The sequence below is a fragment of the Pinus tabuliformis genome, chromosome 3_2 (genome assembly GCF_031772625.1).
Source record: "Pinus tabuliformis cultivar Carrire ecotype Pingquan chromosome 3_2, CPIR1, whole genome shotgun sequence".
Taxonomy (NCBI): domain Eukaryota; kingdom Viridiplantae; phylum Streptophyta; class Pinopsida; order Pinales; family Pinaceae; genus Pinus; species Pinus tabuliformis.
Window position 1 is genome coordinate 53,047,723 of NC_142302.1, and position 13,990 is coordinate 53,061,712.

The following is a 13,990-nucleotide window of genomic DNA, read 5'->3' on the forward strand; positions in this document are numbered from 1 at the left end:
AACCACTCAACATTATTGAATTACCGATTTTTTTTATCAAGTGGGTTTAGAATTTCTCTTTTCCCGGAGAGAAAGCATTTGCTTTTGAGCAATGTAGGGACTTAACAGAGTGTATGCAACAGAACATTATTATGTTCAGAATTGAATATTTACAACCAATTACAATACGCATATTCTAATATGATTTTTTCAATGGAAACGTTTTTCTATAAATTTTAATTTAATTTTACTTTCAAAATTTAAGATCATAAATTTATTTGATTGCTTGCTAAACCATTTATGATTTTTTAAATAAAATTTTCATTTTATTTAAATTAAAATTAATAAAAAAATTAAAATACTAATAAAAATAAAAAGTCCATTTTTTTCCATAAGAACCCCATTTTGCCCAATACAAAACAACCAACAAAAGTGTTAATTGTTATTATAAATTCTAAAATATAAAAACATTGCACTGATGAGTCAATCAACATTATTTCTATTATTTAATCCATAAAATGTAGACCAGTTAGTTTGTGTGTGATTTTGTCCATCACTAGATTTTAGGTTAAAATCTCATATAGAAAGGTTGAAAATAGAAGCCAGACATCCTAGTGATAAGATCTCATTGTGGATTGATCATTCTTCTTCAATCCAATAACCTAAACTCAATTTAATCACAAAAACAAAAAATATATTACTTTCATCACTTTAAAGTATCAAAAACACAGAACTAAATGTTTTTTACTTTAATCAAACCAATTTAATACCTCTAACAAAATACCTTTACTAAAAAATATATCAATAAATTTTAATATATGAAAATTTAGTTATATTTTATTAATAACATGCAAAATGCCTTTTCTAACATTTTATTTAGAGTAAGTATCAAAAACACAAACTTAAATGTTTTTCCACTTTAATGAAACCAATTCAACACCTCCTAACCAAATATCTTTACTCAGAAATATATCAATAAATTTTAATATATGAAAATTTAGTTATATTTTATTAATAACATGCAAAATGTCCAATGTGTTTTAACTTTTTAATATGTTTTTTTTTCAAATAATTAAATCAAATAAAATTTAAGTTTAAATTTAAAATAAATATATTATTTTATAAATTATTTTAAATTTATTAAATATCAAAAAAATCAAATAAAATGTAAATATTTTTTATGTTTCAAAAGTAAAATAAAAAAAAATCAATAAAAAACGCATTATTTCCATTAAAATTAAATCTTTTTATGTTTCAAAATGTAAATTAAAAAAAAAAATCAATAAAAAAAAACTCATTATTTCCATCGTTTTAAAGTATCAAAAACACAAATTTAAATGCCTTTCCATTTTAATTAAACCAATTTAATGTATCTAGCAAAGTACGTTTACTAGGAAATATATAAGTAAATTTTAGAATATGATTTTAGTTATATTTTATTAAACTTGCCGGTGTGCATGGTGTTTAGGTATTTAGTTTTGTTTTGTGTTGCGTATTAATTTTTAATGGTAGAAATTTAATTTTTATTATTTAAATTTACTTATTTGTAAAGGGATTAGTTGAGATTTTATTATGGGTTCTTTAGTAATTTTCATTTTTTTAAGACAAGTTTTTTGTGATAATCACATCAAAATTCATTTGTCTATGGGCTTCGAACCATCCAATGTGGTTCATCCCGTGTGTGGTTCATCCATTTCTGTTAGTTATTAATTTTTTTCTTTTTTATTTAATTTTTGAATTTTGATTTTTTTTTCTTTTCATTTTTCTATTATTTCAATTTTTATGAATTATAGTTTTTTTCCATATTTTCAATTTAAAATAACTTATTATTATATTAAAAATGTATTTTAATATATTATATATATGTGTGTGAATATAAACAATATTAGTTAATCATATTTGTTAATTTTTTGCGATGGCATTTAACAATACAATATTTTATTAGCTGTTTTATTTTTGTTATGAATTCTTTGTCTTTATTATTTTTTAGTTTAATTAAGTTATATTTAAAAGGCATGTATTAACTATATTTAACAATACAATATTTTATTAGCTGTTTTATTTTTGTTATGAATTCTTTGTCTTTATTATTTTTTAGTTTAATTAAGTTATATTTAAAGGGCATATATTAACTATTATGTAACTCTGGTTAATAACATATAAAATACACTTTCAAACATTTTATTTAAAATACTATATGATTTAATTATCTTTTATTTTCTAAATATTTTTTAACATATTTTTTTTCAAATAATTAAATGCAAATCTTTTGTATGTTTTAAAATATAAAATTTAAAAAACAATTACCATTCTAAAATTTTAATCCTTCTTGCAAATTAATAAACCTAAAATTAAAACGAATTAAAACTCATTTATATTAAATTGCATATTGTTATTGTGTTGTTAAACAAATAACATTTTTTAAATTAAAACGAATTAAAACTCATTTATATTAAATTGCATATTGTTATTGTGTTGTTGAACAAATAACATTTTTTAGTTGCAGTTATGTAATTATAATAAATTATAATTTTGTAAAATGAATATTATTTACTAATTTTAATTATAATAATATTTTTTTTAATTTACTAATTAGAATTTTCATAAGAGTACAATAGATTTGATTTTTTCATTTTTATTTGTTTCACTCTTCTTTCTTCTTCTTTTCTTTCTTTCTTTCTTTCTTTTTTTTTTTGTCTAAGTAAATTTAATCTATTAATATGTAACGAAATATGATTACAATGAGGCACAGGGCTCAGTAGTGCTGAATATCGTCTATCAAAAAATAATTTGACTACCCCATCGATGGGGAAACCAGTCCGCAAAGGCAAAAAATACCCATATGTGGGATATCAGTCTTTAAAACAGGAAATATCAAAACATGGTAATAAACCCAGAGAAGTTTCAACATAACAACCATAACAGAAAAGAGCCAGTCAGCAAAGGAGACCTCAGCTGGCATATGGGTGACACCTGGCTGCCACGTGTCGTCACTTGAGCTCGTCCGGGGTGGGCTCCTCTTCGATGAGGCACGCATACTGATACCAGTCATCCTCCTCCTCCGACACGCCGCTTTGTGGCCCACGAGCAGTTTGGACGCCACCAGAGCTGCCAGCAGCTGCATGTGGTCCTGACGCATCAACCATGCTACCACCTGATGGTTGCGTGTCTCCAGATTTTCCTTCCGCAGCATGCTGACCGCCACCCAGGGCCTTGCCATGCAGGGTACCCATCTCCTCGTCCATCGGTTGCTTGCCAGAATCACGTCCATTCCTGAGCCTGCGAGCCTCCTGTTGCTGCGCTCCAATACTTCCCGACGGGGCATCCTGCGGCTCATTTTCTTTAGAGAAAACGATGGTAATGGTGGCAGTAATGACCAGTCTGTTCAGGGTGCTGCGGAAGCGAAATTGGGTCGAGTGGGGAGCCAGGTGAGGGGGTAGAGGAAAGTTGGCAGTGTGGAACACGACATCTCTTCGACAAACACCTTGAAGCTGTGCGCATCCCCGGCTACTGCGGGTGTTAGGATACCTGCCGGAGACAGAGCCATGTGGGTTGGGAATTTCAGGGGAAGGGGAGGGGGATGCAGGGTCAGGGCTTGGCAACGCCGGAGGGCAGACGCTACCTCCACGACTTCCTCCTCTTCGGCTTCTCATGCAGTGATGAGTGCGAGCCATGGTAGAATGCCAAGCCGAGCTATTAGTGGGAGAGTTGGCTGAGGAATTGAGCAGAGGATGAGCAAGGGAAGGCTGGGTGGAAGTCAAATTGCAGAGCCTAGATTGGGAGTAGTGATGCCCATTGCCAAGGTCTACACAACTCACTAACCAACAACGGCTCCCGGTGACAGTGCGAGAACAAGGTTCAACAGCTTGGGGCGGACAATTGCAATGGAGCAGGGGGGAGGAACAACATTATGGCGAGAGGAGTCCATATCTGTGCACATAATGGGTAATTCTCGGCCAGAGTACCCATTAAATGCAGCTTGCAGGCCGCCATGAATTCGGCTCAGGCTGGCTTGGGAGGGAACGCAGATGGCCATGTGGCTCGTCCTCTCGCCGCCTACCAGTTTAATCATCATTAGTGTCTGGATTGTCACCCGCATCCAGGTAATTTTTCTTTGTTTCACTTCAGTGTCATGTTTATAATAAATAAATTTCCTAGAATGATTTTTTCTAAGTAATAATAAAAATCTAATATTTTCATGGTTTTTTTTCGTGTAGCTAATTGTTTGCAGTAATAAAGGCTATTTTGTAAATGATATTTGTTGACATTTTGTGTGGATGATATTTATTTATTAACTTACTAATCAGAATTTTCATAAAAATACAATAGATTTAAATTTTTTTTTTTAATATGTTTCATTTCAATTTCATGTTTATAATAAATAATTTTTTAGAATAGTTTTTTCTAAGTAATAATAAAAAAACTAATATTTTCATGGTTCTCTTTTGTGTGGCTAATTATTTGTAGTAATAAAGGCTATTTTATAAATGATATCTATTGAAATTTTCTGTGAATGATATTTATTGATATTTTTTTGTGTATGATATTTATTAATATTTTATATGAATAATATTTATTGATTTTTTTTTATAAATAATATCTATTGATATTTTAGTATTATTAATTTTTTAATCTTTATATATCATATGCCTTACCATATATAAGTGAAAAAAAACTTTAGAATAATTAACTTATATCTTAGAGCCAAAAGATAAATACTACCGAAAAAAAATTATTTAACCACTTTCCTAATTGGAAATAAGACAACAATTCACAGACAAGAATGAAACATGAAGAGAGTTAATGTGTGTTGTATAGATGTAAGGTACATATTCGGAAGTACTTGAATATTCAAACATGTGTGAGAATATATATATACATATATATATAAAATTCCCTTCTAACATCCTGTTTTATTTAAATAATCATATTATTATATATACACGATTGATTTTTCCTTTGTTGTTATTTTTTAAATGGAATTTAATATATATATATATATATATATATATTTATTATACTAATTATATAATGAATATTAATATAATTATTATAGATTTATTTTATTTTAATTATGGATTCAGTCACTGTTTAGAAAGATCAAATTTTTTGAGTTGGAATTTTTTTTATAATGTATAATTTAAAATTTTGCACCTTCAAAAATTGTATCTGATAGATAATGGTTAACATGAAAATCTTTTTATATATAGTCCATTCAAAATTATCCCTTAATATAAGAGTCAAAATGTAAAATAATAATACTTAAAATGCTATTATTATTATTATTATTTTAAACCATACCTAAATTTGCCACGTTGAAATAATTTAGCTAATAGTAACATTGAAATATTTTATTTATAATAGGCATTGAATTTTTTGTTTATTATTAATATTTTTTAAATGCCACATATTAATTTTATATTAAGAATTGAATTAACATCATCCTCATATTACTATTTAAGGAAGGAATCAAATCTTTTTACTTTCAATTAATTCTTCTCTTTGCACATGAGAAATATGTTATATGAGAGTGAGAGTGAAATATTTTTACCTTATCTTCTTTGGTATTGGCAACAAAGCAAGCACAATTAGAGTGAGACTACATTTTATAATACTTTTAAGTAAAACTAACCAAATAAGTATATTTGTTTTTATTATTATTATAATGGACATTATCTTTTTAATTCATAGAATATTTTATTTTAATTATTTTAAAATGAACATGTGTCAACTCCACAGAATTACACATAACTGAACCTCTTGACTCAATTAAAAATTCAAATTTCATAAATAAAACACAAGTTCATAATATTTCAAACGAGTTGTCTTTAGTGAGACTTTTTGGAAACTTTTTCGGTAGGTTTTTCTGCACTAATTTCTCTAAAATCCTGTAGGAATTTATTGAAATCACATGCTTGATGGGTAACCCCCAAAAATCTTGCAAGAATTTATTGAAATCACAAGGTTGATGTGTAACCCCTGCAGAATTGAGGTGCCTTAAGGGTTTTTGAACTTTTTCAATCCATATATACAGTAAAAAATCTAGTTTAAATAACACAAATCAAGATTTCACCTCAAATTAGTCAAAAATCTAGTTTAAATAACACAAATCAAGATTTCACCTCAAATTTTTCAACCGACCTGAAAGTCCAAAATGTCGCACTATTTCAAAATCCAAAAATACTTAAGAAAAATGAAATGAAAATCGTTGTGATCCATAATATGTTTGTCAAGCCCAAAATGTCGCACTATTTCAAAATCCAAAAATACTTAAGAAAAACGAAAATCGCTGTGATCCATAATATGTTTGACAAAAAATCTTTAGTAAAAATCACATAGGAGAAAATGTGGCCGACCAACCAATTAGTGTGCATCGAAATAAATAGATGTAGAGAAAAGCTAACTAGCCGCATCTATTTTGAGTCAAACTAGTCGTTATTTCGATGCCTAGATAGATGTAGAGAAAAGATAACTAGTCGCATTTAGTTTGGGTCCCGTTATAATCTAACGGCTAGTTAGCTTTTCTCTACATCTATAGATCTAGTTAGTTTTTCTCTACATCTATAGATTTCGATCCCTAGATCGGTTTCTCATCTTGTCCTAAAGATAAACCACACTAGTTAATTCGAAACGACCAAATTTTTTTTTATATAATTTTTACAATTTTTTTTAGTCAAAAATTAAATATCTTATTCTTATCCTTTCAAATAATTAAATTATATTTACACATTATATTATAATATAACTACCAACACTAAAATTAGATCAACGAAAAGTACACTAAAACATTGGAATTCTGGCAATTGAACGCATTTTCTAATCCATATAGGGGCTCCACCCAAGTTCGAAACTAAGGTTTAGAGGTGCTTGCCGGTCAATATAAGGACTCCATCCAAGTTAGTAATTAGGTTTATTTGTCTATCGAGGCTTGAGAGTATAATGACAGTATGACTTAAAGGTCAAATATTCGAGGCTTGTTGGTTGTTGAGAGTATAATGACGGTATACTCCCTTAATGTCAAATATTTTCGAAGGACAAGTTGTCTCGATATTAAAAATAAAAATAAAATGTAAAAAGTGTGAGACGCTAAATTAAACTTCTGGTTAAGATAAGGTATGAATTTTACACTTCGTTTAATAAGGTTTTAAATTGGTTGGAAAAATAAGGATTTTAATAAAATTTGAAAAAAAAATTTAAAATTTAAATTAAAAATCAAATTTCAAAATTTTAAGTAACAAAAATGTTGAATGCGAAATCAATTTCCATCATCAAAACCAAAATTAAAACTTTCTTATCAAATTTATTAAAAAAAATCAATTTTTTTTCACCTCATACAAATTTGCTGCTGCTCGGTAGACTACACCTAAATTTTACCCTACAGATTAAACTCTAGAGCTTTGGTGGAGATGCAAGGGCTAATGAAATCACACATGAAAAATCAGAGGTCCTATCATTAGTCCAATCAGAGGTTCTATCATTATTCCCTTTGAGGTTCTATCATTATTCCCTTTTAATGATAAAGGTACAATCATCCACATCCACGATTTTCAATGTTCTACCACGCCTCTTCCGGACAAAAAGTCTATATAGTGCTTGTAATCTAACCAGGCGTCCAAAAATTTGGGAATTTTTCATTCTGAAATCCAACCAACATCACAACTTTACTATTCCTGGAGGCCCGAGGGCAGGATGGCTTCTGCCCTCTATGTCACACTTAATACCTTCCAAACGGCCTATTAATTGGCGGTAGGCATATGAAAAACCGTTAGATCGATTTGGATTGTTATCAGCGGTAGCACCAAAAGAACTTGATGAGCAGAGGCGCAATGGCAGAACAATTTTATATGACGTTTGTTCTTCTTCTGTTTCTTGTATCGTTTCAATCCACAGCCACATCCTCATGGAAGGACAGTAATAAGGGTGATTGGAGAAATGAGCAGGACAGGGACAGAATCACTCAACTTCCTGGTCAGCCCTCAAATGTGAACTTTGACCAATATTCTGGCTATATAACTGTAGACAGCAACGCCGGTAGAGCTCTCTTCTACTGGCTCGTTGAAGCCACAGAAAACCCATCTTCGAAGCCTCTGGTTCTATGGTTGAATGGAGGTATCTTTGACTATGATATACATCTTCTGCAAGGTTGCTCTATTGTCCACTCAAAACTAAATAATTGCAATAAAGACTTGATCTGTAATGATTTGGTTGATCGTAGGTCCTGGATGCTCCTCTGTGGCGTATGGGGAAGCAGAAGAGCTTGGGCCTTTTCACATTACTGCTGATGGGAAAAGTCTGTACCTTAATCCATATTCATGGAATAAATGTAAGCATTTATGAGCTTTGGGCCTTTTTGCCCTTTGTCTTTCAATTCATCCACAAGTTTGAACATGATTATTTTGTGTTTTGAATTGGATTCATTCATTACAAGTCAAGTTTGAATATGATTTTTTTGTGTTTTGAATTGGACTCCTACAATATAAGTCATGTTTGACATCAATTCCTTTTTATATGCATGAATCTAGTGGCCAATATACTCTTTTTGGATTCTCCTGCTGGGGTTGGTTTTTCTTACACCAACACTTCTTCAGATATATCCCTGTCTGGAGATAAACGAACTGGTATGATATGCTCTTTACAGTACAGTCCTCCAGTTTAGCTCTTTCCATTTGAATATTTGTATGGATTCAAAAGTTATAACCTTGCAATTGCAGCGGAAGATTCATACGTTTTCTTGCTTAACTGGTTGGAAAGATTCCCTCAATATAAACATAGAGAGTTTTACATTGCAGGAGAGAGCTACGGAGGTACGTAGACTTCTTGGGCTACAAATATCCTCTGTATTCAGTATTCAATCATGTGTTAAAAGAGCTCTATCTCTGCCTCTGTCCTTCTGTGTATTCAAACATTCCCAAGATATATATAATTTCAATACCATATTACCATTAATATTACTAGTATTGAACATGCACATATCAGGGTTAAACTTTTAAGCATTTTATGGTAAAACAAAACACATAATTGCAGTCAAACAAAGATGGTTACTGAGTTCTCAATGATCAAGGATTTTTTTATTAAATTGTTTTCTGTGGCTTTCCCTCTCTCTGCCCCATGAAAACAATCAAGCCCATGAACTGGAGAGTCCAGTTCAGAGCTGACAGAACCTTGCTCGAGTCTGTAGGGTGCCATGGTGATGCTTTTCTTGTGTACTACGGAAAGGGAAATAGGGTGGGGTCATCCTTGGTGTCGTTTGCTGTCCATGGATTCCTTGGATATGCCTCCTATGATGGCAGACTGTTTAGGGGACGTCCCAAATGTCAGGGGTTTGTCCTTGCCAAATGGCTATAATGGGATGTTGTTAAAAAAATGTTTTTCAATTAACCTGAGCAAGTTTTTCTTCATTGAGATGTTATTAGTGGCGTATTTATTCTGCCCGAGTTTTGAAGGATTTGTGGGTCTTACTCTTTTTTGTAAGCAGAAGCACACATGAGTATGGACATGTTATTGGAAATGCTTAAATTTTAGTGGAAGGAAGCTATCATTAAAATGCTTTTTATTGTAAACTTATATTTTAATTGAAGCCACCTTTTCCTATTAAAACTCCTTACTATCCCAAAACCCTTAAAGCATGGAAACAAAAGTCATGGAGTGCCTTAAAATTGCTTCCTCGGTCATCCCCAAAACCCTTGAAGCATGGAAACAAAAGTCGATGGAGTGCCTTAAAATTGCCCCCTCAGTCATTCCCTGCCTTTTTCCCCTTGAAACTTTGGTGAATAGAGGCACGAGGAAGCATCGAGTCCCATTTGTTTGGTTGATGTTTGATTAGAAATTGTGATACAGGCGCCTGTAGGCTAATAAGGGGACTTTTTAGTGAATTTTTAGTTCTTTTTTTGTGTGTAGATATTCTAGTTGATTTTGCCCAGGGTTTTGTCAGAAATCTGAAAAAAATGTAGTTTTAAGTTGTTGAGTCTGTATAATATATGTTTTTTCAAGACTTTCTAAGATGTTAAATCTATTTTTATATTCAAAATTACAAAATGACAGAATATTGTGATCTCACCAAGAATTATATCACTAGATTCTGGTGAAAAGGGCCAAAAAAATCTCCTAGTTAGACTACACCCTTGTTCATTTATTCTTTTTTCCTAGCCTTTGATGATGATAAGCAATGTTGAATTGGAAATGTATATCACAACATTGCCAAAAGTGGGTCAAGATTTGGTAGATGTTTTAGAGGTGATAGAGCAAGGCACTGCTTGGTAGATGTTTTAGAGGTGATAGAGAAAGGCACTGCATATAAGCTACTATAAGAAGAGTATTACAATATGAAATACAGCCCCATGTTTGTTATGAAATGCATTGTTAGGACATTTAAGATCAACAAGTATACTGTCATTAACTCTTAGGGCTTAGTAAACCAGTACAAAACCATCTTTGTGTTTATAGGATTTTCCATGCGTGGAAGCAACCTTAGTTCTCAATGCACTTACTTTTTCTGCTGCTTCTTTCATTGTCTTTGGTGGTATTTTGCTAGAAAATCCTTACAGAAATTCCAATATATGCTCTCTAAAGCAATATAAAATTCTCTCAAACGAAAAACATGAGCTTGGATACGAGATGGAGCACATCACAAAAAACACTCAAATGCAAGACATGAGCTTGGATACCACTTGGAGCAAAACCACATCACAAAAAACACACTGTACATTGAACGGACAAACAACAAGTTGATTTCTTCCAAATTTTTACATTTTGCATTAAAGTAAACAATATCCAAACCATTAGATAACTCTGCTCTTTTTCCGGTCTACTGGTGCACTGAGACACAGATTTTTGTTTTCTATGGAAACTAAAAAAATAACTGTCCATAAATATCTACTTGATAAAGACTATTTAGTAATGATTTTTAACTTGTCACAAAAAGCACACTCATTTTTATGCCATCACTAAGAATGGAGGAGGGTATGCTCTTGCATCAAAGTTAGAACTGGATGAAAGGAGGTTGACTATATATTGTGGTTCTAGCTGTCTACTAATACGACCTACTTTGACCTTGAATGATGCAAGTTCTGGTTTCTCGAGTTTTTTTGAGTTTTTTTTATTTTTTTTATAAAGACACTGTTGAATTAAGATTTCGAGCTTTTTCTGATCTTGAGTAGAGTTTAGAGGGCTTTTCCTTCATTACCAGTACAAGTTTGGATCATCCCATAACACAGCTAAATTAACCTGAATGGATTTTTCTCCAATATTGTTTTTTCCAGGGCATTACGTTCCTCAGTTAGCTCAAGTCATCTACAGACACAACAAGGACCTTGAAAATCCAGCCATTAATCTGAAAGGATATATGGTAAGACCCTATACTGTCATTATGAATGCAATGCCCATGATGGCATTAAAAATATAACGAGCAACTCTTGAAATGGACGACAGATGGCGATAAATCATTTGATCTAAATAGGGTCATATAGGATGAAAAGGGGCGATTATATTTGTATATCGTGTTTTAACATCGGGAAAATCATGGTTCTTGCAGGTGGGCAATGCACTTACAGATGATTTCCATGATCTTGTAGGGATTTTTGAATTTTTGTGGTCTCATGGTTTGATATCAGACAACACCTACCGGTTGCTCAATATTCTCTGTGACTTTTCATCTCTTGTGCATCCATCAGCTCTATGTAATATGGTATTAGATCGTGCCGATGTGGAAATGGGGAAAATTGATCCATACAGTATCTACACCCCCCTTTGTTTGAACAGTACTGGAATATATAGAAAACAACAGAGAAAAAGATATGTAAGTATATTAGATACATTAAGCATTTTATATGCCAGCAGATCAGTTTGAAGGTATGCTTAAAGTCCAATGCTGTATCTTTTGCATTTGGTAGTCTCTTTCCCATTGACATGGTAAGCTGTAAAATAAAGACCAGAGAAAAAGATATGTAAGAATATTAGATACATTAAGCATTTTATATGCCAGCAGATCAGTTTGAAGGTATACTTAAAGTCCAACGCTGTATCTTTTGCATTTGGTAGTCTCTTTCCCATTGACATGGTAAACTGTAAAATAAAGACCAGACTAGATGATCGAGGTCATTGTTTCCCAAATTAAACACATTCTTGCGTGCCATTGAGGTCCACAATTTGCTGCATGGTGAATTAAAATGACTGGTACCCATCTCCTCTGGCTGGGGATAATCAGATCAGCTATAAGAGCACTACTGCATTCTCTTTCTCACAGAGGCATTTTGTTGCAGCCATGGAGGCATCTGTTTGGGGAGTATGATCCTTGCACTGAAAAGCATTCCGAAATTTATTTCAATCTACCTGAAGTACAAAAGGCTCTTCATGCCAATGTTACAGGAATTCCTTATAGCTGGACTACTTGCAGGTCTGTGGTTTTATTATTAAAATGGTAACTTTATTTTGATCTGGTGCTGCTGCTTTTGCATTATTTATAAAGGACCTTCATTCATCAATCTGGTGCTGCTGCTTTTGCATTATTTATAAAGGACCTTCATTAATCAATCTGGTCTGTTTGCTTCTTATGTATAGTGATGAAGTTTCCGAGCACTGGGGAGACTCCCCTAGATCTATGTTGCCAATTTACCAAGAGCTCATAAACGCTGGACTACGCATTTGGATGTTCAGGTTACAACTCACCGTGCATATCATTTCTTTTAATCAGAACATGACACTTAGAACAATGAGAATGTTTATGGTTGGCCTTTTGCTTTTATCTTCCATCATAAAGTCTACTACAGAAAATTTGATATTGTTTTGTTGGTATGCACTACAGAAAATTTGATATTGTTTCGTTGGTATGCAGTGGAGATACAGATTCAGTGATTCCAGTAACATCGACCAGACATACTATAAATGCTCTCAAGCTTCGGACGGTTACTCAATGGCATCCTTGGTATGACAATGATCAGGTGAGTTGTTTCTCTCGGCCATCTTCATTTTTATGGAAGATTTTGGAATATTGAAATAATTTTCTTTTCCTCAATTAATTTTAATCTGGATTTTAGATATTGAAATAGTCTCAAAATATGATAAATAATAATTTATTAATCATATTTTCAAAATATTCCAAAATCTATAATTCAATTACAATTTCTTGGCCATCAATAATTTTCTTTTCCTCAATTATTTTTATCTGGATTTTAGATAATCTCAAAATATAATAAATAATAATTTATTAATCATATTTTCAAAATATTCCAAAATCTACCATTCAATTACAAACACTAAAGACTAAAGGTAAACATCACTGTCTTATTTCTCATTCTTACATAGGAATGAGAAATAGTAATTGCCAAAGTGCATTGCTGTCAGAGATAACTCAGCTCTCAATTTTTCAACAGAATCTGTCAGTATTAGTATGAACGATGATAGTCGTCTTTGATTGTCAGGTGGGAGGATGGACTCAAGTATACGAAGGGCTGACATTTGTAACAGTCAGAGGAGCAGGTCATGAAGTTCCACTCCATGAACCTAGAAAGGCCTTCACAGTCTTCAAGTCATTCCTAGAAGGAAAACCGATGCCGGTCCTTCCAAAGCTCGTAGATACTCTGTAGGTAATGTTAAAGCCAGAGGAGATCCTAGCGCTCGTTGAAATACTTGAAATCTAAATGACTAGGTACAGTTCATATATTGTAATTTAGTAAATTTAGTGCGGTATAGTTCATATATTATAATTTAGTAAATTTACTGAGAAATTGAAATAGAGGTATAAGAAAATTATAATTTCGTATTTTCAATATATTTTCATAAAATATAATTTTGTAAATTTAGTGAGAAATTGAAATTGAGGTATACGAAAATTATAATTTCGTATTTCTAATATATTTTTATAAAATGAAATATACTGTTACAGTCATATTAATAAATGTGTTGATTAGTATTATTTTGTTTTGTAAACTAAGATGTTATTTGTTATTTGATAATTTGCATGTTATTTGTTATTTGATAATTTTCATGATAATTCTATATTTGTATTGGATAAATG

The 13,990-nt window shown here is 31.7% G+C and overlaps 1 protein-coding gene across 1 annotated transcript; it reads left to right on the plus strand.

Annotated features, from left to right (window-relative positions):
• The first annotated feature begins 7,543 nt into the window (after nt 1-7,543).
• On the plus strand, nt 7,544-13,783 carry LOC149179763 (serine carboxypeptidase-like 26). The gene is made up of 10 exons (XM_089415800.1): nt 7,544-8,088; nt 8,195-8,302; nt 8,502-8,597; nt 8,691-8,783; nt 11,238-11,323; nt 11,510-11,773; nt 12,237-12,370; nt 12,535-12,630; nt 12,809-12,914; nt 13,395-13,783. Exons 1-10 carry the CDS (start codon nt 7,791-7,793, stop codon nt 13,557-13,559), a joined length of 1,446 nt encoding a protein of 481 aa, XP_089271926.1. The 5' UTR covers nt 7,544-7,790; the 3' UTR covers nt 13,560-13,783.
• Nucleotides 13,784-13,990: the final 207 nt, after the last annotated feature.